The sequence below is a fragment of the Phascolarctos cinereus genome, unplaced genomic scaffold, assembly GCF_003287225.1.
Source record: "Phascolarctos cinereus isolate Bilbo 61053 unplaced genomic scaffold, phaCin_HiC Scaffold_7;HRSCAF=346, whole genome shotgun sequence".
Lineage (NCBI taxonomy): Eukaryota > Metazoa > Chordata > Mammalia > Diprotodontia > Phascolarctidae > Phascolarctos > Phascolarctos cinereus.
Genome location: NW_027556180.1, coordinates 45,041,670 through 45,068,630, shown reverse-complemented (window position 1 = coordinate 45,068,630; position 26,961 = coordinate 45,041,670). Strand labels below are relative to the sequence as shown.

The window sequence follows — 26,961 nt, the reverse complement described above, 5'->3', positions numbered from 1 at the left end:
TGTTCACTTTAGATGAAAGTCTTTTCTCCTCACATTTTCTTAGAAGACTTCATCTGGGTCTCCCGTTCTCCATCACTATACTCCACACTTTCCATTACACCTCTTGGTATAGAGATTGTGTGTCCATTTTTGATCTTTGTATCTCCAACTCTGAGCACCATGATTGGCATGACAGGCCAAATGGCCTGATGGATAGAGGGTTCATGCTACGCCTTCAAATGAACTAGCCATGTGACTGTGGGCAAGTCGCTTATCCCCTCAGGATTCCAGGGAGTTCTCTAAGACTCTTATATTGCCAAGAAGGTATGATCTAGATAAGTAAAGGAAAGTCCTCACCAGAGCTCCTTACATTGATTGTTTGTTTGTTTAATAGCAAAAATAACAGCTTTTACTTACATAGCAAAGTCCTTAACATAATGTCACAGTGCCTGGTACATAGTAGATGCTTAATAAATGCTTATGAATTGATCAGTTGATTGATTTGATCCTTGCAACAATCCTGTGAGGTGGGTATTATTATTACGCTTATTTTGCTAATGCAGAAAAAGCAGCTTAGAAAGTGACAAGTCATTTAAATTCTCTACATTTAATTTTCCTCATCTGTAAAAACAAGGGGGTTGGAAGAGATGGACTCTAAGATCCTTTCCATTTCTGATTCTATGACCTTATGCGTTGCTCACATCACAAATCTAGTAAGTGTCAAAGGCAGGGTCTGACCCTGGTCTTATTGATAATTGCTCTAACACTCTTTGCACTATGCCAGGCTGCCTCCTAGGTGCTTAATAAATGTTTCTTGAACTGAATCATTTAATGAATAAAAATTATGAGAATGAATAATTCATTCTCATATGAATTATGTCTTTTACAAGAAATGATTGAATTATACCATGAAAGGTTAAATGAATCTGAAGGGGAAGGGGGCAGGTAACTAACTTTTGAGTTACTAAAATAAATGCCAGCGTTATATTCCTCCTCCTAGCTCTAAATCTTATCTTCCTCTGATCTTGCACCCTCAGATATCGATGTCCCTTTTGCACCTTTTTGGCAAAGCTTGTACTAATGTTTTCAAATCCCTCAGACCTCCTCCATTTCCTCCATAGTATATCTTTGCTACCATTTAGGTGACTGCTATGACTAATAATGGACCCACCCAGGACCCTTCCCCATCCTTTGGTGGAAACAGTCAGTTGTACAATCTCAGAGAGGGGATAATCCAATTATCTGAGGATGAAATAAGGCTACATCCAAGTCAAAGGCATTGGAGTCACAACAGAATTGGGATATCAGAGCTGAGGAGAACTTCAATGATTAATCCAATCCCTTCATTTAGCGGAATGGGAAAATGAAGCTCAGACAAGGAACAGACACTCAGGCACAGCTGCCTGTGAGAAACTATATTATCCTGTCTAGTTCAAGGGCTCTTAACTTGGGATCTAGGAACATTTTTTTAGAAAAAATTAATAACTTTCTCAGTAACTTTATAATTTTGATACACTCTCTTAAAAATTTTTAATATTCATTCTTTATTTTGAGGTTCCACTTTCTCTCCAGATCTGATGCATTTTCAAACATTATTTTGAGACAGAGTCATAGGTTTCTCTAAACTGCCAAAAGGGTCCCTGGCACACAAAAAGTCAAGAACCTCTGTCCCAGTTGCTAGCACTTTATTTCCTCTCTTGCACAACTATAATTATCAATTAATTATGATTAATTTTCTTGCACTATTATACAGGATCCAAAGACAGGTTGTTGTTCAGTCATATCCAAAAAACCCCATTTGGGGTCTGGTTTGTTTTTTGGATTTTTTTTGGCTGAGATACTGGAGTGGTTTGCTATTTCCTTCACCTCATTTTACAGATGAGGAACTGAGGCAAACAGGGCTAAGTGACTTACCTAGGGTCACCCAGCTAGTAAGTGTCTTGAGACCAGATTTGACCTCAGGAAGATGAGTCTTCCTGATTCCAACCCTGGCATTTTAGTCACTGCACCACCTAGCTGCCCACTTAGTCATCTTTGTCAATATTCTACCCTCTCTCCCAAGAATTTGCTCTCCTGGAGGGGAGGGAGGGAGGAGCAATTTTTCATTCTGTCTTTGTATTCTGAGCATTTAGCACAATGCCTTCAATGTAGGAATGAATTAATGAATGTATCAATGAAAACATATTTATTAAGTGCTTGTTATGTATGAGGGACTGTGCTAAATGCTAAGCATATAAAGCGAAATGCAAGACAACTCCCGCTCTCAAGAAGTGCACATTCTACTAGGGGGAGATACTCATACAGGAAGTCTCAGCCACAAACCAGATGGCCCAGCCCCTTGGCCCTCAGAGGGCAGCAGCCAAGCAGATAGCGATGTATCATTTAGAGAGAACACAATTTGTTTCCGATGTTGAATCAGTTGACGATACCAAGGACTTTGGTGACAATGAGTGTGTGTTGTGGGTCATCAGAATTTGGCACACTGGGTCCCCTAGCCGCTCAGGAAGCCAGTGCTGCAGACCTATAGAAGTGGGTGCCTCGGCTGATCGTCTATAGGGATTACCAATTCCCTGGTTGACGTCTGCAGGGGCTGGGCTACCTTGGGGTCAGTGAGGGGAAGGGTGCTCAGTTAGTGAGCACTGCCATTCCCAGGGAGCTTGGGACTGAACAAATAAAACGATTCACCCGAAGTCACACATCAAGCTAGTGGTAGGTTTGAGCTAGAACCCAGGTCTCCCACCAGTCTCTTCTTTCAATATAACATTACATTCAAATAAAAGAAATGCTCCGCAGAATCTGGGGCTCCATACAGAAACAGTCCGCAGGAGCCTGGTGTTCCTTTGGCAGAAGAATTGTGTTCTCAGTCACAAAAGCTCCTTTTGGACATTTAAAAACTGGCAGGGGTCCAGAGCTCTAATTTTTCATGGGGATCAGACGTGGGGAGGCAAAGAACGTTGGCTGATGGCTATAAATGAGCAGATGAGCTAAGCTGACCTCTAAGGCCTTCCTGGCCCTAACATTCTATTATTCTAAGCACTAACTGGTCAGAGGGCTACATGAATGTAGCCTATTTTCCCATTATTTTTAAACTCTCCAATTCTAAGATTCTTTGATAGAATTCTAAGCAGGCAATGATTGTCACCTGCATCCCTGCCTCTTCGGGTACATATACATATATTAATTTCTTATGTGATGCCTGTCGCAGACCTTTCTTCATACCTGATATATTATCCCCATTCCCTTTTCCATCTCCCTCCTGTAATTTCTTGGTCATTCTCACTAATGACCTGTCTGAAATAATCTGTTCACAGACTCGGACTGATGGCGTGCCTCTAGGAAGCACCCCTGTTAGTCTCTTCAAAAGGAGCACAGATAAATGATTAGGAGAGGGCTGGCCTCTGGAAATCCATTACAAGAAGAATCAGACTTTTGTTTGACCCTACGGGGAGAGGTGTCTCGCTGTACCATCTGTTCTGCTCTATTAACATTCACCCTTAGAGCTGTAGCTTCCTGGACATACCTAGGTAAGAGGCAACTGGGACTTTGCCTCAGAGTACCAAAGTTTACAAGGTGCTGACAGTGCTCAAGCCTTTCAGCATCACAGAAACAACGGAGCTCAGAAGCTAGTTAGCAAGAATAATTGGTTAAAATAGGAAACTATCAGATGGTGTCCTATCTCCTCCCAAGGGAGCTTCTTCTTTGCTCAGTCCTCGCCTGCCTCTCCCCATAGCTCCCTCTCTAGTCCAACTGTCTGGAAAACAATTGGGAATTACATGGAAAAAACTCACTCATGCCCCTCTGACCTAGAGATCTTATTGCTAGGCATATAATCCCTTCATCAAGCTGCAACTTGTTGGCCCCATGGGGTATCTGCTGCCACACATCCATTTTACTTTCCCTCCTGCCCCCACCAAAGGCATATTTGCTCCAGGCCCATATAATGCTACTTGCCTGAGATATGGTTCTGGAAGCCTCTATCCATGCCCTGAGCAGAAAGACTGATAGCAGAAAGTGGGGCCCACGCTGGAGAGTACTCCCTAGTGACAAAGGCAACTTTCCATTGTTCCCTGGAATCTATGGCTCCATGCAATTAGACAAGGACCTCAAGACTGAAGGATTACTGAGGGGCTTCATCTGAATGTGCCTGGAGAATTCCCTTCTAGTGTAGCCACCAGGCAGAGCCATGCTAGGGGGCAGAAGCACCTTTCTGAAGATTGGCTGCCCTTTTCAATAGAAACTCTCCCCTTGGCCTCCATTGAGATAGCCCTAGCAGGGCAAATATCTTGGTTGCTTTTCAAGCCCATCCCTGCACTGGCCTGCTGCTTTGACCCTGTGATCCCTCCATGCCCAAATCCCTCCAGGTGCAAGATGCAGGTAAGCTTATCTAAGCCTTCAGAACTTGAGGCTAGGAAAATATCACTGTCTGCTATAAAGCATCTTTTCTCTCAATTAAAGTGAGAGATGGAAGATTCCAGGGCTCTTTTTTCTCTTCTCCACTTTTCATTCTTCACATAAAGAGGCTTGTGGGTGTGCGGGTGTGAACAAAAGATTGTATTTGGTCCCTGGTGACTCCACGTTCACTTTCTTTTTGAGAGAATGAGGCCAGGATCCTTTTTTCTTAGAGGAAGCACTCTCCATCTGACCTTCAGCATAGACCATCTGTAGTTAGTCATTCTGAAAATCCACTAAAAGACATTCTCTGATACATGCTTATTGTATTTATCTTTTTCTGTATGTCTTCCCTAATATCCCATCCAGTTATTGAGTTCTACATGGTCAGGGGAAAAGGAATTTGGAACCCATTGAAGCAGAAGACCAGCATTGGCTTGGCAGAAGTTTCATATTGAGTTGTGAGAGTTATCTTTTCTGAAATCCTCCAGCCACAATGTGAGCTGATGTGTTTCTATCTACCTGAACATATATCTACAGCAAAGACTATTCAGCATAAGTGAGTGAGTCTTAATCACCTGTGGCGGTCTAGGGACAACAGATGCTTTGGTAAATATGTGTCTCTGATAATAGAACACACTTCACTGCTTCTAATCTGCAGGGGTATGATTACATTGGGGTAATAACTCCCTAGAACATCTTTGCCACAGTTATAGCACACTGGGAGAGCTAAGTATGAGCAATGCATAAATTAATCCACCCTGTAAAATGTTTACCAGCAATCAGCTCTACTGGTCATGCAATAAAAGCATGTTATTTGACAGCAAATTAATGCATTATCTATGTGATCCAATGAAAGGCCAGTTATTTATATTTTTGTTGGACTGCTGTATCCCCTCGTAAAATCTGCCTGTAATGTTTTTAATGTATCCCGCAGAATGCCATTAAGTGCACAAGTGAGTGTAGTAAAAATGATCTTTTAAACTCTCCAATCCCATTCTAGCACAGTGCTGAACTCACAGAGTGGGCACTAAATGAAAGCTTGCTGCATGGAGTTAACTGGAGGAGACATTCCCTATCTATTGCCTATGTCTAGAGGGCTGGTCATATTGTCTAATGAAAGACACGATCGTTTTGATAATTGCCTTGGTGACTTTGTAAGTGATCTTGGTTCTATTTTGGCAATATCTACCCTAGAGGTGTTTGTTAGCAAAGACTCTGGGCCAAGCTACTATAGTTGTAAGAGAGGGCTTTAACTAGGGTAAGGATAGCAGGCCTTTGCCTCAAGGTGCTGAATTTAGAGGGTACCTGGAGCGCTCACTATCCTTCAGAATGACAGAGCTCAGACTCTAGCTAGCTAGAATGATTAGTTGAAATAAGAAGCTAGCAGATAGCAGGCTGGGGGTAATTCTACCCTCTATCCGGCTACCCTGCCTCCCCAGAAGCAACCTCACCCCACGTTTGGATTCCCCCCATCCCACCTGAACGTTTGCTTTGTGCACTTGCCCAAAGTATGATAATATCTAGTTATAGCTGTAACATGCGGAAACGTATCCAGCCTCCAACATTAGTTATCAAAGTAATTTGACGGTATGATGGAAAGCTTTGCAGTAAGCCTTTAATATTTATTCCTTCAGTGATTCAGCAAATATTTCTTGAGCACCTACTATGGGCAAGATTTATTATTATTATTTTAATACAAACTGTAAACCATGCTGGAGCCGTCATTTGTCTTCATAGACACTTGTATACCTAGGCCAAGTAGGAGGCAGGGACTTGGGGGGAAAACATTACAGAAATGGGAAACCAAGTGGACCAATGCTATTTTCATTGGTTTAGGAACCTCCCAGTGTGGGAACTCCCTTTATTGATGAAGCCTGGCAACTTGTCTTCAAATTGCCGATGACAATTCAGTGACTGACTTGCTCAGGGTCACACAGTTCATTTGTGTCAGGACTTGAACCCAGGTCATCTGTGCCATGATGTCTCTCTAGTTGTGAGATTAAACCTCATTAACACTTCGTCTCCATGTTCCATGTCTTAGCACAGGCTATCCCTTAGGCCTGGAATGCTCTGCCCCCTCACTTATACCTCAGCAGAAGACGTTTGCTGGTGCCCCCTCACTTCCAGCTGCTGATGCTTTCCCCTCTCTGAAATACATGTATATGTCTTGCATCTACCTACAATTTATTAGCATAATGTCTCCCCCATTAGATTGTGAGCATCTTGAGAGCATGGGACTGTGTTTTCCCCTTTCTTCATTTCTCTGCCACTTAGCACAGTGCTGGCATATAGTAAGTGGTGTTGACTTAAATTTAGACCTCAATCATTATAAATTTGTGGAAAATCAGACAAGGGCTGAGATGGACACAGAGGTGAACATGCTATGAAAATAAGTATTGGTTAAGTAAGCAAATAGTGCGATGCAAGATCAGAATGGTAGTTAATCTCCTCAAGAGGAGGACTTGAACACAGATCTTTAAGATACCAATGCTGACCATCCACCCACCACAACAGGCTGCCTCTTCTTTTCTTGCTAAGTGTGAAACAGGCTTGCTTCTGTTTTTCTATGCCTTCTTCCTTTGGCTGCCTAGCCCAATAAGGTTGGATGGGATGGGGATCAAGGAAAAGTCAGCTCCAGAGATGCGGGAAGAAAATGGCCAGAGATTGCAGAGGGACTCCAGAAGGAGTCTGTAACCTGCCTCAAACTATGCAGCCAGTAGATAGCCTCCTTGATGTGCTCAGCTTACCTGGGACTTAGAACAAACACCTTTAGAACACTCATCTGCTGTGCTAGGGGGTTAAGGAGGTGCCAGAGTGCTGGGGCTCAGAACACAAGGGTGATTGAAACCATCTTATCTAGTGACCTCTGCGAATTGAGACGAATGGGGCATCTGCTCCTGGAATAGTGAAAGCTGGTCCCTTGGGGAGAGACTTAAGGGGAAAAAAACCCAGAGTAGAGAGAAGGTTCCTATCTTTTACTCACTCCCCCTGACCTAGGAAGAATATTTGTCATAGGTTTTTAGTTAACTTTTTTTTATAAATTTTTTTTAGTCAATTGGGGTGCTCTATCCACTGCACCACCCAGCTGCCCCTATTTTTTAGATTTTTTGTTTGTTTGTTTTTAGTTAACTTTGAGGCACGAGAAAAATGTCCAAGTATGGAAAACAAGGCAGAGGTGAAAGGAAAGTCGAATAAGAAGGGCTGCCCCAGACAAAATGGGCAGAACCTGTGCTCTGGAGAAGCCCCAGGAGGCTTCATGAGACTGTATGACGCTTTGGTGAAAGTAGAAACCTAATCTAGTCATAAGCAAAGCAGCCTGGAATGCCGAAAAGATCTCTGGATTTGGGGCTAGAAGCCCGGGATGCAGATTCCATCCCTGTTCCTACCTGTGTGATCTTGGAGTAGTCACCATGACCTCTCTCAGCCTCAGTTTCCTCGTTTGTAACATGAGGGCATTGGTCCGGAGCTTCTCTCAGATCCCAGCTCTAAACCATGTGATCGTACAGCCACTTTAGCCGTTCCTCACCTGAGCCTTCCCAAGAGGTGCACTCAGCGAGAGAGAATACTAAGGAAGGGAGACCGAAGGGAAAACAGCATCAGTTGCCATAGGCAACGGCTGTGGGAAAAGCCTGCAGCTCTAACAGCACCTGCAGCCTCCTCAGTGAAGCGGGGAGGGAGGGGGAGTGACCCTGGGAGGAGGACTAGCAGCTGAGACTCAGAGCATGAGACCTTAGGGTGCCTCCTCAGCAGCAGAGGGAGGAAAGACCATGATTCTGAGCATCCCCTAGTCAGGACCTTCCAGCAGTGATGGAAACCCCCTGGCCCACACAACCCCCTCTCTATCCCCTTCCCAGTAACAAATCAATCAACAAGGCTTTGTGAAACGCCTACTATGTGCTGCAGGTGCCGTGCTAGAATACAAAGGCAAAAATGAAACAATTGCCTACCCTCAAGGAACTTACATTCTATTAGTAACAGGTGAAAAAAGCCGGAGAGGGGGAGAAGGAAAAGGAAGAAGGTTCTTGTCAGCAATTCCAGGGATGAAAGGATCTCTACAATCTTCTTCTGAGTTTTATAAAATCAAATCAACTCTGAGCTGAAGGCAGCTAGGTGGCATAGTGGATGAAGGCCTCGAGTCAGGAAGACCTGAGTTCAAATTTAGCCTCAGACACTTATTAGTCGTGTGATCCTGGGCAAGTCACTTGACCTCTGTTTGCTTCAGTTTCCTCATCTGTAAAATGGGGATAATAATAGCACCTACATCCCAGGATTGTTGTGTCAAATTATAATAATAATTGCAAGCACTTAGCATGGTGCCTGGTACATGGAAAGTACTATATAAATGTTAGCTGCTATTATTATTATTATTATTAATTATTATTATTGTAGGCCTAGAGCTAATTACTACTGGGAAGGGAGGGTCTACAGTCTTTTGAAATTTTCACTGAAAATGTCTGTGATTCAGAGTCTCAGCCTGCCTATAGGCCTCAGATCCCTTCTCCTGCCCACCCCCACCCTCATTGCTCACAGTTCCATTATGCCTATCCATGTCAAACCTACCCCTCCTCCATCCCTTTTTCTCCCCCTCTCTTCTATTGTGTGCCTTATGAAACTCTTATTGTATTGTTAACAAATAATCTTGAATGCTCATCCCATCTTCTGGCCTTCATGAAAACCTGGCTTATCTCAGCAGACAGCGGCACTTTCTCCAGACATACCATCCCCCCACCCTACATTACACTGGGCCAGCAGGCTTCTTGTTCATTATTGCCACTCAGCTCCCCCCAAAAGACCCCCAAATCCACATATTCGGCCACTATCACTCTCCTGAGCCCCAGTCTTGCATTTCCAGTGGCTTATTGGGATTACCGCTGGATTGGACCCTAAGAATCTCAAATTCAACATGGGTTGTGTTTTGGAAAATAGGCCTCATCTTTCCCCATAAACTCTTCCCCTGCTGCTGGCTTCAAGGTTACCGCCATTTTTCCCATTGTCATCGTTTATAACTTGAGTCATCATTAAATTTTTTTCTCTCACTCACTTACAATATCCAAGAAGTTGCCAAATCCTATTATGGTTCTGTTTCCATAATATTTCTTGCCCCTGTTCTCTCCTCTCCTCTCACACTACAATAACCATAATCCAGGCCCTTAACACTCTTCCAGAGGCCAATGCAATAGCAGCCTCCTGTATTAAGCCTCTTTCCCCTCCAGCCTGACCTCCACAAGGCTGCCAAATTTATATCCCTAACGCTCTGATCTGATGACATTCCTCCCATCTTGCAGGAGCTTCAGTGCTTCACTCTTACCTCAAGGTGAAATACTAATTCCTCTATATGGCATAGAAAGCCCTTCATAATTTTGTTCAAATGTATGTTTCCAAGTCAATTACAAACTCCTCCTCCTCCTAGGTTCTACTCAGCCTGGCTTATTTGCTGTTCTCTGTATATAATGTTCATCTCCCATCTCCATGTCTTTCACGCCTAGAATATTCTCTCAGCTTCCTATACCTCCAGAGAGATGCTAAGCCTGTTGGACAGTAGTAACCCTTTGGTACTCCCATCAGGCTAACACTACCACCTTGCACTGATGACTTCGGCAAATGAAGAGGAGGGCAAGAGAGGGAAAGAGTGAGATGAGTGCCCCTGTACTTGTTAGGATAGGTCAGCCTTCTGCTGTCATCTCACCTTCCTCTTCTTTTCTCCTCCAAATCTCTCTATACCCCCAAGGAAATGCCGAGGGCTACTTCGACTTCCCCTACTCCCAACTCAACCTACTGCTTGCCTTGCACCATTTATTTATTTTACTTCTGAATAGAGAAAAAGATCTGAGATGGAGGAAAGAGTATTGAGGTATAGAGTGTCACCTGTAAATCTGATAAGCTTTCCATCTATGCCTTTATCCGAGTCACCGATAAAAATGCTAAGCAGCACAGGCTTTAAGGACGGATTCCCAGGCCAGTCCCCTGAAGACCTCCTTCTAAAGTTGACATCAAACCACTTATGATTATTCTTTGGGCTCAGTCATTTTGAATCTATATAATTTTGTACTATTATCAAGGCCAGAGCTCTCAAACTATTCATAAAGAATAACATGAAAGACTTAGTTAAGTACTTTGGAAAAATCCATGTATATCATATTTACAACATTCCCTTTATCTTCCTATCTGCAACTGATCAAAAAAGAAAATGAGACTAATTTGGTATAACTGGTATTGAAGGAGCTAGGTTGATTATTGGTAATCACTGATTCTTTTCCAGATGTTCACCAACATCCTCATTAATAATGTGTTCTCAAATGTTGTCCCTGGTTTATCATCTTTAGACTCTATTCTTGTCTTTAACCAAAAAAAAAATGCGACATTTGTCTTCCAATCTTGTGGTACTTCCTTGGTTCTGGGAATTCTGGGAAAGTAGAGTGGCAGATCTCTGTACCAAAGACATGGGCTGATTTTTTATTTTTATTTTTGGCCAGTGTGTCAGGTAGCCAGTCTGGAGGCAAAGAGACAGAAGAAAACTAGCGTTAGGCTTCACGTGGAAGGGTGTATTTGCAAACAAAGGTCAAAGGCTCTAGGGTAGACAAGACTTCTGGTCACATGTCAGTCATTTCAACCATATCTGAACATGTCTTTCATGTATGTTACGGCCAAAGACAGAATTTTTATTAATGTTCATAGGGAGGGAAGACACATTTGCAGATTTATACATGAAGTGTATGCAGCTGTCATGCATAATGAAATCAATAACATGCCTATTCTCAATCTAATTTTAAAAATCACAATTATTATCATCAGAGCTGGACACAGAGAAGGCACTTAATACTTGCTGACCAAAAAAAACCCCCAAAAAACAAGTGTTTAAAGAAACAAAGACTACCATTTTTTCAGGAGCATCATGGCAGCAATGGTGGAGGTATAGAGAGCTAATCTCAGAGTCAAGAAGCCCCTGGGTCCAAGACCCTCCTTTGACACATCCTAGCTCTGTGATCTTAAACAAGTCCAGTGCTGGGCTTGGAGTCAAGAAAACTTGAGTTCAATCCTGCTTCAGACATAGCGAGGTATAAAGGACAGCTCATACACAAAAACAAATTAGAATGTGGTGAGTTCCGTAAAACACTTTGAGGATTTGGCAGTGGGAGAGACCGCATTTTACAAGAAAGCATCACGGAGGAGTTGGCGTTTGAGATAGGCAGGATTTGAGGTGTCATGGGTGAAGAGCAGGTAGTCCAGGTGGGTGACTCAGGGAATGTTTCAAGAACATGAAGGTGACCAATATTAGTGGAATAATGAGAGATAACATGGGAAAAGTTGAATAGAACCAGAGCAGGAAGAGCCTAGAATACCAGTCTAAGCAGCTGATACTTAACTAGGCCAATGGTGAGCCACAAAAGATTTCTGGGTGGTGGGTGACCAGATGGGAGTGAAACATCAGGAAGATTACTCTCAAAGTGGATCAGGGAAAGAAGAAAGGTTGCTAGCAAGGCTTATGTAAATGGGAGTTTCTAAAGTGATTGCAGTTTGTTCTCCTGAACTGTGTATAATACCCCTTCGTGATCTTTCCACTATCGTTTAATAACTCAACAAAACTTTTTTTTTCCATTTACTAAACCTAGCCCCTATCCAAATTTCCACAAACTCTGAATTACTGAGGTTCAAATTCCTGAGATTTTTCTTGTTCAGCTTGAGAAGCAGAGTGGTGAGGCAGATGAAGGGCTCACTTTGGAGTTAGAAAAACCTGAGTTCAAAGTCTGCCTTTGACCTATACTAACTGTGATCATGGCTAGTCAATTTAACCCCAGACTCTGTTAGACTATTAGATGCAGACTAATTGCTCTCTGCACTGGTGGAAAGAACTTTTACAACAGAATTTCCCCATCCTGGTGGAATCATAGGAGCAGCTTCCCAACCCTCCCCCCAAAAAACCCAAACCTGACTATATAGCTGAAGTTGTGAGCTAAAGTATGATCATTTAAAACTTATTTCATCCACCTCAAAAATATTTATTTTTTTTCTGAAATGTTGAAATAACTTGGCTGCAAATAAATAATCAATTCAATTCAGGCATTTATAGTACAACTGCTGTGTGCAAGGTGAAGTCATGTGTTGGCCTCATAGGCAGGAAAACCTGGGTTGCAGGCCTGTCTCTGACTCAGACAAAGTATAACCATGGGTCAGTCAAATCATTTAAACTCTCCATGCCTTGGCAATTAAGACTGTCAGTTGCAGACAAGCCATTGATTGATGTGCATCAGTGGAGACAGTCTCTACACACAGATTAAATTACACATCTGGACCCCCTCAGAGTCTGTGAAAGCCCTGGGAACGAGGGGAGAAAGCAAAACAATCTTGATTTTCAAATTGCTTGCCTCCTACGGTTTGTTTAGGAGAAATCGACCTTATGCTTGTGAGTATCATATTTTTTACCATTTTCTATATTAGTGGATTTTTTTTAAAAATCCATTAAAAATATAACCCCTGCCTCATGCCCCTCACACACACACACACACACACACACTTCAGAAAGGGCTGTTTTTGTCCTTACAGCTCCATTTAAAACCTAGATATAATGTTCAAGTTTTTGGTTTGGTTTTGTTATTTTCTGGTGACATACAGGAAAACTAAGCAGGAGCAGTCGGTTGTTGGGTCTGGGAAGAAGAAGCATTCCTTTATCATAATGAATGGATTTGGGCGCTAAGTATGAATGCTGATGACCTTTTGAAAATGAAAGGCTGACCCAGAAACTGATGAGAATCAGCCAGATCAAACGAGGCAGAAAGAAGGCTCAGAGGAGGCTTTCCCAGCCCATCAGGGTTTGCTGGTGATGCAAATTCCTTTCATAATTAAAAGAGACATCATGGTCAGTGGAAAACAGAAATGGCAACAAATGAGGTAAATCGTTGGCCCAATCTCCTCAGCCGTTCTTCAATGGCACGTTATCCCGCAATGCTGGACGGTGTGTCCACAGCCACATCTATCATACATGTGCAAGGTTCTCAAATGTTTGCAAGGTCAGCAACCAATATAGATCTGGCTTTGGACGTAAGGATAGAGGCCAATGCCTTATCTCTTCATGAGGTGCCTCCTACCTGAAGAAAAGTTTGGATAGAAACTTGGTGTAGCTAACTACATAACTATATTAAAATGTAATTTTTTAAAGAAAATAGGAATAACATTATAGTTGCTACCAACAAATAATGAAAACTGATTTGAGAAAGATCAATTAGAGGAGCTGAGGGGAGGAGGGAGAGGGATCGAAGTGGAGGTTTCACTTTCCTACTCTCCTGTGGAAACTTTTTTGCAAAACCAAAATGTTGCAAGTTTTTCCTAGTAACTTTTTTAAAGGGAAAATTTAAAAAGGACTTCCAGTGAAATGAGCTGTGTTCCCTTCCAGATTAATATTGGACCAGCAATGAACCAAATATTTGTGAAGTGTTTAGCACAGTGCCTGGCATATACTAGGTCAAGGGTGGGGAATCTGCAGCCTTGAAGTCACAGGTGGACCTCTAGGTCCTCAAGTGCAGCCCTTTGACTGAATCCAAACTTCACAGAACAAATCCTTTTATTAAGGGTAGCAACTAGGTGCTATTATATATGTTTACTCCCTCCCCCATGGAAGGCAATCTCAGATGGTAGGCTCTCAAGGAGGGAGGGGGAACTGAAAAAATCCTTCTGCTTGAGTTGAGTCTTGAAGAAAGTCAGGAAGGCAGGAAGTGAGGTCCCTGGGCATTTCTAATTTTGTTCTCCAGCCCGCAAATTACTTATTTGTACATAGAGTCCTTCCAGTAGAATGTAAGCTCCTTGAAGGTAGGGACTGTATCATTTTTGTCTTGGTCTCCCTGGAACTTTGTACAGTGCCTTCAACATTGCTATGATGATCTCTCAATGAGGGAAACTTCCCCTTCTCAACCCCCCCATCCCCATGCAGAATGACATCTTCTAATCTTTGAAAACTGTCTGGGGTCATTGAGGCATTGAAGAAATTGCTTAATATAACACCAGTAGTCTGAGTCAGAGACAGGACATGAACCTAGGTCTTCCATATTTTGAGGACACTGTGCCAAGCTGCCTTGAACATGGTAGATGCTTGATAAATATCTATTGAACTAAATTAAAATGTCCATGTGTAAGAAGGCCAATTTGGGCTGATTTTTCTGAGCTTTTTTCCTCCCCTCCAGCTGATATGTTCATAACAACAACAATTCCACTGAAGTCCTGCTTTGATCCTTCATCATGTCATAGAGGGGACCATGAGTTCTTAAACGTGATGGCCAAGGGGCAGCTAGGTGGCGCAGTGGATAGAGCACCAGCCCTGAAGTCGGAAGGACCTGAGCTCAAATCCCGCCTCAAATCAAACACTTGACACTTACTAGCTGTGTGACCCTAGGCAAGTCACTTAACCCCAATTGCCTAAAAAAAAAAGTGATGACCAAAAAAGAACATGCTCTGGTCTTTCCAAAGGATCACAGATTTAGAATTAGAAGGGTCCATGGGAACCTAAGGCCTGGAGAGGTTAAGGGACTTGCTCAAAGTCACCAAGAGAGTAATTGGCAGAGACAAAATTTGAGCCCAGGGCCGCTGATTCTAAATATAGCACTCTTTCCTCTGAAACATGGTGCTGCTGATTTCTGCCAAGCTCAGAAGGGTTTGAACAGAGATGAAAAAAATATATACACATATACACATGCATACACACATGTATGTTTATATACATGCTTAGACATAGACATATATGCATACATGCACACATATACATATATACACAGAGATACATATACACTCAAATGCATACTGGTTAGGTTACATCAAGGGTACCACAATAGCACAAATGCTACAGACAGATACATTGACCAAATAGTGATTAAAACCAAGTGGATGAAGAGTGCCCATTGTCCAGAGTCCAGACTTGGATACCCAGATCAATGGACAACATATAGAACTCATTCATCAGTATGTGTGTGTACGTATGTGTGTATGCGTATATATATATATATATATGTATGTATGTATGTATATGTGTGTATTTATAATCTTTGACAGACACTATAAGAGGAAAATGAGTTGGGCTGACTATTGAACAGGAGAATGAGTCGGACAGCTTTGGGAAAATTACAGTCCTTTTAATGAACCCCTAAATTCTTCCTGAAACAAAGGCCTGTCTTTTTCATACTCATCTTTTATTGATATTGTGTGGTGTCATGTCATGTCACCGTATCGCAGTTGCCAAGGGATTGAAGTCAAGGGTATAGCTGAGAAGTGTAGTATTATGTGAACGGGTTACCCATTACTAAGAAAGAATTCAGTTGGGCAAGTGGAGGACAGATGTTCTTAAAGAAATGATTGAAAGAGAAGGTAGGCTGATTATGTGGTAAGCATGAGGGCCCACCATTGGACAGTACATGTGTTCCATTGGTATCTCATGACATCAGGAGGATGTGGAGCCCTTGTGTGGATTTGGGGGAGGACATGGACAAGAGAGGAGTGAGAGGAGTGAGAAGACTGAGAAGGCATGGATAGGTCGAGATTTGTAACATTGGAGGGAATACCACCCAACCCCCCACTGGTGAGAACACAGACCTATTTGAATATCTGAGTAATGGCATCTTGAATGGAAAGATAAGAACCTTATGTTATTGTGGTAATAATGAAAACTTCCCAGGTGCAGTGATGATAATCTGTGATACTAAAGCGATTAGAGACCATAAACCATGGGAAACATTTACTCAAATGAACACTATACTCTCCAGAGTTCTCTGAATCTATTTTGCCCTTTCAGTTTAAACACAGCAGCTCTTCCCTGTCCAATCTAAGATAAACCGAGGGCCCTCTTATTGTATACGGGTGAGGATCTCAAGCAGTGCACCAGAACAAACAATGGAAAGAGACTGGAGTCGGACAACCTGGGTTCAAATTCTGCCTGTTGCATGGTATTATTATTATTGTTCAATCATGTCTGTCTCTCTGTGACCCCATTTGGGGTTTTCTTGGCAAAGACACTGGAGTGGTCCTCCATTTCCTTCTCCAGCTCATTTTACAGAGGAGGAAACTGAGGCGAACAGGGTTAAATGACTCGACCAGGGTCACACAGCTGGTAAGTGTTTGAGGCCAGATTTGAACTCAGGAAGATGGGTCTTCCTGACTTCAGGCCCAGCACAACATCCACTGAGCCACTTGTTGCTCATAATCTTAGGCAATTTTATCTTCTGGAACCTCAGTTTCCTCTCTTGCCTGTTGCAGATTAAATAAGCCAAGTATGGGGGGAGGGAGTAACTAGGTGGCACAATGGATAGAGCACTGGCCCTGGATTTCAGGAGGACCTGAGTTCAAATCTGGCTTCAGACACATAACTATGTGAATGGGTTACCCATTACTAAGAAAGAATTCAGTTGGGCAAGTGGAGGAAAGGTGTTCTTAAAGAAATGACTGAAAAAGAAGGTAAGTTGTGTGACCTTGGGCAAGTGACTTAACCCCATTGCCCAGCCAAAAGAAAAAAAAGAAAAAAAAATAAGCCAGGTATGTAAAGATAGTTCTCTACAAAAAGTAAATTAACAAATTTCAGATTCTCTTTACTAGCCTGGGAAGAAAAAAAAAAGTTAGTAGTTACCAGAGGAGCATAATAACCCTGAGAGACAGGAAGAAAAGAAGAAACCAGAGGGAAGGCTAACCAAAAGTGAGGCCAGCTGAAGGCCAGACTAGGTGGGCAGCTACCATTGGAGGAGCCCAGGGAGCCTTGGAAGCATGTTATACCCTTTGAAGAAAAGTTTTCTAGGGCCATTTTATCCAAGCAAAATGCAAGAATCACACCTGCCAACTTTATTGCCAAACTTCATTGGAATTGCTGGTGACTCATACATGCTGTGAAATCATGTCACTTTTTTTTTTTAATATCGTTACAAATCATGTGCTACTAAGCTTTGTGCTCCTTGATCCAGGACAGCTTAGCATCTTTACCAATTCCATTACTTTAATGAGCCCCAGAATGAAATCCATTCAGTACCTTGGCTTGCTATATACTTCATCACGCAGTTCTTCATAATAATCTCTAGAAGGGCAGAAGACTAATTCTCGAGGATTGAGTGGGACTCTGAAAATTCCTATCACCTGATAACATAGGTGAGTTGAATACTCAGTGACATCCAGGAAAGTAATGAAGGTGGGGGGCAGCAGGGGGTTGGAAATATAAATAGACCATTGCTGAAATTTAATTAGAGACAGAAAATGTTAATAATAAATTCAATTAATTGTGTCCTTCCATGCAGGGGAAGAGACAGGATAATAACTCATTTAAAATGCCTCAATTAGCAGCCTTCTTTCCTGAAGAGTGATTTATGCCAATAATGGACTAGCAGAGTTCTCATAAGATTGCTCCAAATCACCCTTTCTTTAAAAAAAAAACACAATGATTTCCGAGGACATGTTCCGAGAGACACAGCAAATTACTCCTTATAAAATTCCATTTATTATTCTTGCAAATTTACTTGCTAATTGTTTGTAACTTCTTTTTGAAGCCAAAATAGTTTACGAACGTCTGAGCCACCACTCCTGAGACCAAACTTGAGGCAAAGTGATCCTTCTTTCTGAATCTTACACATGCTTTTTGAAGGTCAGTTAATTGCTACACTCTTGAATTTCAGAGGCATTCCACCCTCTTCCCTACCCCAGCTCAAGTGAGTGATTGGTCTTAACTTCTACAGTGTTCTTCCAGAAGAAATAAAAGCTATGACCCAGCCACCAATGGGTTTTAAGCATCCCCATTTAACCACATCAGTTTAAAGAGGTTTTTTTTTTTAGAGAGCGAAGCATAAACACAAAAATGAATAGTATTAATTCCCTCCATTTCCTTTCTTTAACAAGACCTGTGGTCTGAAATACATATTAATGTCTACAATGTAGTTTGATTCTAATTCCTGATAACTTAAGTAAGACCTTTCAAAGAGAAAGGATGCTCTGGAAGCAATCCCAGTATTTTGAGAGCATTTCACACCGGTTTATAAAGGCTAGCTTGGATGACAAAGTTAGGCTCCAAAGATCAGTCTTTCAACGGCCCCAAGGCACGTGCACAGGTATTAAATAATTCAGGCATAATTATTACTTACATGAGAACCGGAAAGGTCTCGCTCCCAAGCCACATTGTCGCACCCCTTCCCCGTGGAAAAGCCCGTACTGGAGCTCCCCAGTAAACTTCTCAAGCTCTTGTCCAGAAGCATTGACAAGCAGGGCTCCGGTCTTGCAGAGGATCTTGGCTTTGACCCACAGCTGGGTTCCTAAGGCTGTTATGACTCCAAAAGAACACGCAAAGCTCAGGATACCAGCAGTGCAAAAGATGACCTTCTTCTGTTGGCTGGGCATGATTGGGAGCCAGGGAAAACTTCAGAGAAAAGACGGCTTGGACAAAGGGTACCGTGCAACTCCTTTGATTCCCCTCATTGAGCCTGCACAACTGAACGCTGAGCTTTGCAGTCCACGCAAATTCTCTCCTGATTAGTTTCCTTGCATGCCGGCATTCAGAACATACCTCACCTCAGACTCTTCCCCTCCACTCTATTCCTTCTTGCCCTTCAGTTTGGGAACTTTGAATGAAGGATCATCGGTAAAATACAACTTTAAAGAGTCTCCTCCTCCTCCTCCTCCTCCTCCTCCTCTCCGTGTCACTTGGTAACAAAGGTTTAAGATAACAGATGGAGTCCTCTATGTAATTCGATGAATGCCTCCTCTTTTCTCACCCGCTTTTGTCTGATTGGATGAGTTGAAACCGCTAGAAATAGGGTTGGCTCTTCTAAGTTATCAGCAACCTGAGAAGTTTTTTTTTTTCTTTAATGCCGGTTTAATTGAGGGAAAGGCGAGATAAAGTGGTCTAGAGAATGCACATATTATTTTCTTTCCTATTTGTAGATGTAAAGTCTTACCCATTTAGACTACCTGAGGATTTTGATAGGCATAGAGCAGGAACTGTGAATCAGGCAACTAGCTTAATTTGCAAGAGGCAGCTTGGGGTGATGACAACAGGATTGGAATTGAAATAAGAATGAAATTTGCACCCCATTGCTGCTACTTCCTAAGGGGAGGCCTTGGGGTCAGTTAACTCCTTTGAGCCTCAGTTTCTCTCTCTGTATAATGGGGGACAAAAATACTCGCACGGCCTATCTCACACAATTTTTAGGGCACATCAAATGGGACTTCTGTCAAACACCTATTATAATTAAGAAAGTCAACAACATGAAGGGTAAAGCATCCTGGATTTGGCTTAAAGCATGAAGAATTGATTCCTAGCTTTATCGGTTACCATCAAGTCACTTAATCTCTGGATCTCTGTAAAAGAAGAGGGCCTTGGACTATATGACCTCGAAGATCTCTTCCAGTTTGAAATCTATTATTTTGTGAGTCCCAGCAGAATCTCTAGATCTGGTAACTTCCCTTTCCTAGAGTTCTAAGGGGAATGGCTAAAGGACCCTTGGTTCAGTGGCCAAGTTTTCATAGCATATAGTTGCTTGCCTTGGATTGTGACAAGACACACTTTCCTCTGTATTATCTGATTACTCGAGGTAAAATTCAGGGGTTTCTATGTGTGAGTGTGTGTGAATTCTCTTTCACTGGAATTTTTCTCCTGGCTCCAGATCCCCTGAGGTGGGGAGACCAATGAAGTATACCTTACCAGTCAGGGGATCGTTGGGAAACCTGCCCATTACAAGAGATGTCTGGGTCTCTTGCTAGGATCTAAAAGGGCCTTGCAGAAAAATTAGACAAGCTAGTCCATTCTAAAAGCAACTGGATCTTTTGTTGGAGCTGTTTAAGGAAGATTCCCTAAAAAGAAATCCATGAGGGTTAACTGCAGGCACTCGAGGAAGGTGGGGAAGGAGATCAGTAGCAAGAGGAGGTGGTAGGGTGGCCCAGTGAGCCCCTCTGTATGCTGGGGCCAGGAATGAGCCCTCCAAACAAGGGCAGCCTCACAGTGGAGTGAAGACTAGCAATTCCAAAGTGAAACTAAGAAGGGACAGATAGGGACAGGGGGTCCACGTTTAAGGACAGTTTTAAGGTCCATACAGCTTTCAAATCTTCATGAGTGTCATCACTATCACCGTTATCAGCAGCAGCAGCAACATGGCCACCATTTATATATAGCACCTACCATTTGTCAGGTACCATGCTAGACTCTATGCAAATGTTACCTAATATGATCTTCACAATTACCCTGGGAAGTTAGTAAGTAAGTACTATTATTATCCCCATTTTACATGTGAGGAAACTGAGGCAAACAGAGGTTAAGTGATTTGGCCACGGTCAAACAACTTCACACAAGTATCTGAAGCTGGATCTGAACTCGGCTCGTCCTGAATCAAGGCCCAGTACTCACTCCACTGAGCCAACTAGCTGCTAGGACTAGTCTAGGATCAGAGACAGTCAGTTGTTTTTATATGGAGGGGAAGAATCTTACCGAAGAGAGTCTAAGAATACAGGCAGGGAGCTTTTCTAGTCTGGAATGTTCCAAGGATAGGGGTGGGGTAGGAGGTTGGCAGAGGAGAGTCAGGGCAGAAGGAAAGGGGGTATTAGGTATGAGGAGGGGACATGACCAAAGCAGACAAAAAATAAGACAAGGCTAGAAAAAAGAAGGTTCTCTTACCTACTGTACAGAGATAGAAGAATTCAAACTTCAGATTGCCATTTCCAATAAGAATCTTCAATTATGTGTAGAATTTTCTTGTTGTAGGCTGATAAAAAAAAAATCCCCTTCAGGCTTATAAGGCAATTAGATGGTACAATGGATAAAGTATTGGATTTGGCATCAGGGAGTCTTAAATTCAAATCTGCCCAGATACGTATTAGCTTTGTGACCATGGATAATTCATTTAGCCTCTGTCTGCCTCAGTTTTCTCATCTGTAACGTAGAGATAATAATAGCACCTAGCCCCTATGAAAATGTAGGTGAGTAGCTTTTCTACAACATATGGTCTTAGAGAGTTGTCTCAAGCACTGGGAGAATGACTTGTCCAGTTACACAGTCACTATATGACTACAATGGGGCTTGAACCTAGGTCTTCCTGGTTTTGAGGTCAACTCTTTCCACCATGCCATATTGACTCTACTCCCTGAAATATTATGGTTTTTAAAGGATGGATTTTGAGATCATTAAAAATGCCACTCAGTTTTCTAAAGATAATTCAGTCTGCTGCCATTCTCTTATCTGATTTTGGACCTGATTTACTATTCATCTTCAGCACCATCTGAGGTCTATTTATGGATGAACCAACTTCATAGACAATCAAGCGCGTGTTATAGTGCAGATTTAGCTTATAGAATTAGAGTTAGGTGACGTCTCAAAAGACACATAGTTCAACTCTTCCTTTTATAGATGAAGCACCTGATGCCTGGATAAGGTGAGTAATTTGCCCCCAAATCACCCAAGCAGCAGGTGGCAACCATGGGGGTTCAGCCTAGATCTGGTTACTTCATGTCCATCATTGTTTCTACCATACCACATTGCCTCATCATTCATCACTAGTTTTTTTCCTGTTTGGATTATTGGATCATTAAGGAGGCTCAGCAAATTTGGGACTTGACAATTAGTACCATATCATCCACCAGGGAGAGCATCTGGAGGACGAGGAATCCACCCTTCTATCTGAACTCCATGTGGACACCATCCATGTGGACACCAAGGGATGCCTTCAATAAGCATTCATTTCCTAAGTGTCTTCTATGACTCGAGCACTGTATTAGACAAATACAAAAAAGGAAACAGACCTTATTCTTGAGGAGCTTACATTCTTTTGGGGATAGAAGAGTTGAGGTGAATGCAAGTAATATAAGATATTTTGGTGAGACTTCAACAACAGTAACTGAGGGAATCAGGTGGCTCTGAGTCTAGAGTCAGGAAGACCTATGTTCAAATCCATCCCTAGAAACTTTTGTGTTACCCTAGGAAAGAGACCTAACTACTGCCTGCCTCAGTTTCCACAACTGTAAAATGGAGATAGTAATAGCATCTACCTCCTAGGGTTATTGTGAAGATCAAATGAGTCAAAATTTATATATATGAAGCACTTAGCACAGGGCCTGGCATTCAGTAGACACTTAATAAATGTTTGTTTCCCTCCTTCTTGAAGAAATCTAGGGGTTCAAGAAGGCAGAAGTGAGGAGGGAGAGCACGCCATGAATGAGGCAAAGTCATGGAGGCGGGAAATGGAATGCCTTGTACAGGGAACACCACGTGATCCAGTGTGGCTAGAATGTCAAGTGCACGAAGGCAACTATTAATGGTTTACCAAGCCTGGAAAGACCAGATTATAATGGGTTTTTAATGCCAAACAAAGGAATTCCTATTTTATCCTGGTGGCTTTTGAGAGCCACTGGAGCTTATGGAGAAGGAGAGTGATAAGGTGCTTTAGGACCTGTGTTTTAGGAATTTTAATTTGGCTTGTGTGTGAAGGATGGAATGGAGGGGAAAAAGAGAGAATTCAGGGAGGCCAATTAGGAGGCTATTGAGATAGACTAGGCAAGAGGCGATAGGGACCTCAGCTAGGTGAGTAGAAAGAAGGGAATGAACAGGAAAGGTTTTGTGAAAGCAGAATTGATGAAACATGGCAATTGATTGACTATGAGGGATGAAGGAGAGGGCAGAATCAAGGATGGCTGCAAGGCTGTGAATCCGGATGAGAGGAAGGATGGTAATTTCCTCAACAATCAATCAATAAGCATTAATCATGGGGGGTGGAGCCAAGATGGTGGAGTGAAAGCAGCAACTTGCTTGAGCTCTCCCCCCAAACCCTCCAAATACCTATAAAAATGGCTCTAAACAAATTCTAAGGCAGCAAAACCCACCAAAAGAGCAAAACAAATTTCCAGCCCAAGACAATCTGGATGATTGATCAGAAAGGTATATTGCGCTAGGTCAGGAGCGGCACAACTGGAGCAGGCCTCAGAGGACTGAATCATGGGCAGCTGTGGCGGTTTCCAGACTCCTCGATCCACAAATGCCGAAGACAACTTAGAAGATCAGTGGGAAAAGTCTGTTTCTTCGGTGCTGAGAGAGGAAGGCAGGGGTGGGCAGCTGCTTCCCGAGCTTCTGGCCCACAGACTGAGGAGGAATAGAGTGGCTGATCAGAGGGGAATTGCAGGGATCACTCTGCCGTTGCTGAGGCAGGAATCTCTTGCTTTGCCGGTGCTTGGATCTGGGTCACAGTTCTGGGTGGCAGTCCTGGGGTGAGGAGGAGCACTGGCCTGGTGGAGCTTGTTGTGGTGGTGCAGAGGAAACCTTCCTCACAGTTCCAGGAAAGAAAAGAGAGCTTGTGGTCACTAATAGACCAGAGCACAGGCCAGGAAAGGAGTAAACACCTCTCCCCTTATCATAGCACCTTGTAAGAACTGAAAATTTATGGGTCCCTACAAGTATCTCTGAAAACAGCTATATAAACCCCCGAAGCTTGGGGCAGTACATTCTCCACATGGGAAGCAGACTCTTACCTTAACAAAGAGTTTAAAACTCAAGTAATTGGCTGGGATCATGAGCAAGCAGCGCAAAAAGAGTCAGACTATATTATCTTACTTTGGTGACAAAGAAGATCAAAATATACAACCAGAAGAAGACAAAAAAGTCAAAGCTCCTACATCCAAAGCCTCCAAGAAAAATATGAATCAGTCCCAGGCCTTGGAAGAGCTCAAAAGGGATTTTGAGAAGCAAGTAAGAAGTAGAGGAAAAACTGGGAAGAGAAATAAGAGTTGATGCAAGAAAATCATGAAAAACAAGTCAACAGCTTGCTAAAGGAGACCCAAAAAAATACTGAAGAAAATAACACCTTAAAAAATAGCCTAACCCAAATGGCAAAAGAGGTCCAAAAAGCCAATGAGGAGAAGAATGCCCTAAAAAGAAAAATTGGCCAAATGGAAAAGGAAGTCCAAAAGATTACTGAAGAAAATACTTCCTTAAAAATTAGAATAGAGCAATTGGAAGCTAGTGACTTTATGAGAAATCAAGACACTGTAAAACAAATCCAAAAGAATGAAAAATTAGAAACAATGTGAAATATCTCATTGGAAAAACAACTGACCTGGAAAATAGATCCAGGAGAGAGAATTTAAAAATTATTGGACTATCTGAAAGCCATGATCAAAAAAAGAGCCTAGACATCATCTTTCAAGAAATTATCAAGGAAAACTGCCCTGATATAGTAGAACCAGAGGGCAAAATAGAAATTGAAAGAATCCACGATCTCCTCCTGAAAGAGATCCCCAAAGGAAAACTCCTAGGAATATTGTAGTCAAATTCCAGAGTTCCCAGGTCAAGGAGAAAATATTACAAGCTGCCAGAAGGAAACAATTCAAGTACGGTGGAAACACAATCAGGATAACACAAGATTTAGCAGCTTCTACATTAAAGGACGCAGGGCATGGAATATAATATTCCAGAGGGCAAAGGAGATAGGATTACAACCAAGAATCACCTACCCAGCAAAACTGAGTATAATCCTTCAGGGGAAAAAATGGTCATTCAGTGAAATAGAGGACTTTCAAGCATTCTTGATGAAAAGACCAGAGCTGAATAGAAAATTTGACTTTCAAATACAGACTCAAGTGGAACATGAAGAGGTAAACAGGAAAGAGAAATCATAAGAGACTTATTAAGTTGAACTGTTTACATTCCTGCATGGAAAGATGATATGAGACCTTTGTCAGTATTAGGGTAGTTGGAGGAAAAAAATTATATGTATAGGTAGATAGATAGATAGATAGATAGATAGAGGGCACAGGGTGAGTTGAAGATTAAGGGGTCATATCTGGAGAATAAAATTAAGGGATGAGAGAGGATTATATTCGGAGAAGAAGAAAGGGAGAGGTAGAATGGGGTAAATTATCTCACAAAAAAAACAGAAAAGAAAAGCTCTTACAGTGGAGGGGAAACGGGGAAGGTGAGAGGGAATGAGTGAATCTTATTCTCATAGGATTTGGCTTAAGGAGGGAATAACATACACATTCAATTGGGTATGGAAATCTGTCTTACCCTACAGGAAAATAGGGGGAGAAGGGGACAAGAGAGCAGGGGGATGATAGAGAGGAGGCAGATTGGGAAAGGGGTAATCAGAAATACTTCTGAGGAGGGACAGGGTCAAAAGAAAGAATAGAATAAATGGGAGGGCAGGATAGGATTAAGGGAAATAGAGTTAGTTTTTCACAACATGTCTACTATGGAAGTGTTTTGCATAACTGCACATGTATAACCTATATTGAGTTGCTTGCCTTTTCAATGAGGGTGGGTGGGGAGGGAGGAAGGAGAAATTTGAACCTAAAGTTTTAAAAACATATGCTTAAAAAAATGTTTTCACATGCTACTGGGAAATAAGAAATACAAGAAATGGGGTATAGAAGTCTGTCCTGCCCTACAGGAAAATAGAAGGGGAAGGGGACAAGAGAAGGGGGGGAAAGATAGAAGAGAGGCAGACTAGGGGAAGGGATATTCAGAATGCATGCTATCTTGGGGTGGGGGGAGATGTGAGATGGGGTGAAAATTTGGAACTCAAAATCTTGTGGAAGTAAATATTGAAAACTGAAAATAAATGAATTTATATAAAAAATAAGCATTAATCATGTTCTCACTATATCACAGTCACTTTGCTAGGTGGTAATAACTGAAATAGGGAAGTTAGGATGTTTTGGGGTGAAAGATACTGAGTTCTGTTTTTAGATTTTGAGATGCCTATGGTATATCTGGTTGGAGATATCCAAAAGGCAATTGATAAAATGGATTTGGAATTCGTTAAAGAGAATTGGGCTGGATGTGTATACCTGGGAGTTGTCTGCATAGAGATGAGAACTAAACCCATGGAAACAAATGAGATCACTGAGAAAAAACTGAGAGAGAAGAGGAAAGGGCCCAGAGCAGAGACCTGGGGTACACTTGCGCAAAGCAATATGATGATCCTGCAGAGGAGAATGAGAAATATTCATACAGGTAGGAGGAGAATCAGGAGAAAGCAAAGGCTTGAAAACCGAGGAAGGAGAAAGTGTTTAAGAGGAGGGGATGGTAAACAGTGTCAAATGCTGTGGATTAAAAAGAAAAAGCTTGGAATGTAAACTCAAGTTGACAATGAGCAAATGCTGTCATCAGTAGAGATAACAAGGGTTATAACTGTTAAATGGTATTTTAACAACTGTTGGATTTCTGGCTTCCAAGCTGTTTGCTATCCTGCTTTTACTCCTTATGATGCCAGGGCGGGTTGCTTGTATCTTTCCAATAACTGACTTGTTCTGCTCAGTTGTGATGCCAGCTTCCTGGTCAATCTGTGTCTTATACTTTTTAGAGATAATTGGAACACTGAAGAAGAGAAATTCAATAGCAGGACAGGGAAAGGGCAGTTATGAGCTCATTGGACAGTGTTCAAAAGAATCACAAACTATTAAGAACAATCATGTTCCAAAATTCTAATAATGAGGGAAATGCAAATCATAACAACTCTGAGGTTTTATCTCACACCTAGAAGAGATTTTTGCAACATTCATTTTTAATTATTTTGTATTGGTTGTTCTTTTCACTTACATTGCTGAAGTCATTGGGTATACTGTTTTGTTAGCTTTTATTTCACTTGGCAAAGATGATAAAAGACTGGA

General features: G+C 42.1%; 1 protein-coding gene across 1 annotated transcript in view; it reads right to left on the bottom strand.

Annotated features, from left to right (window-relative positions):
• Positions 1–19,056, bottom strand: part of CLRN1 (clarin 1) — a 46,459-nt gene extending 27,403 nt beyond the window's left edge. The window contains exons 1-2 of the mRNA XM_078147255.1: positions 18,458–19,056; positions 101–134 (exon numbers count right to left, since the gene is read on the bottom strand). Of these exons, the coding sequence (XP_078003381.1) occupies positions 101–134; positions 18,458–18,714 (291 nt within the window). The 5' untranslated portion in view covers positions 18,715–19,056. The remainder of the gene's footprint in view (positions 1–100; positions 135–18,457) is intronic.
• Between the last annotated feature and the right edge of the window lie 7,905 nt (positions 19,057–26,961).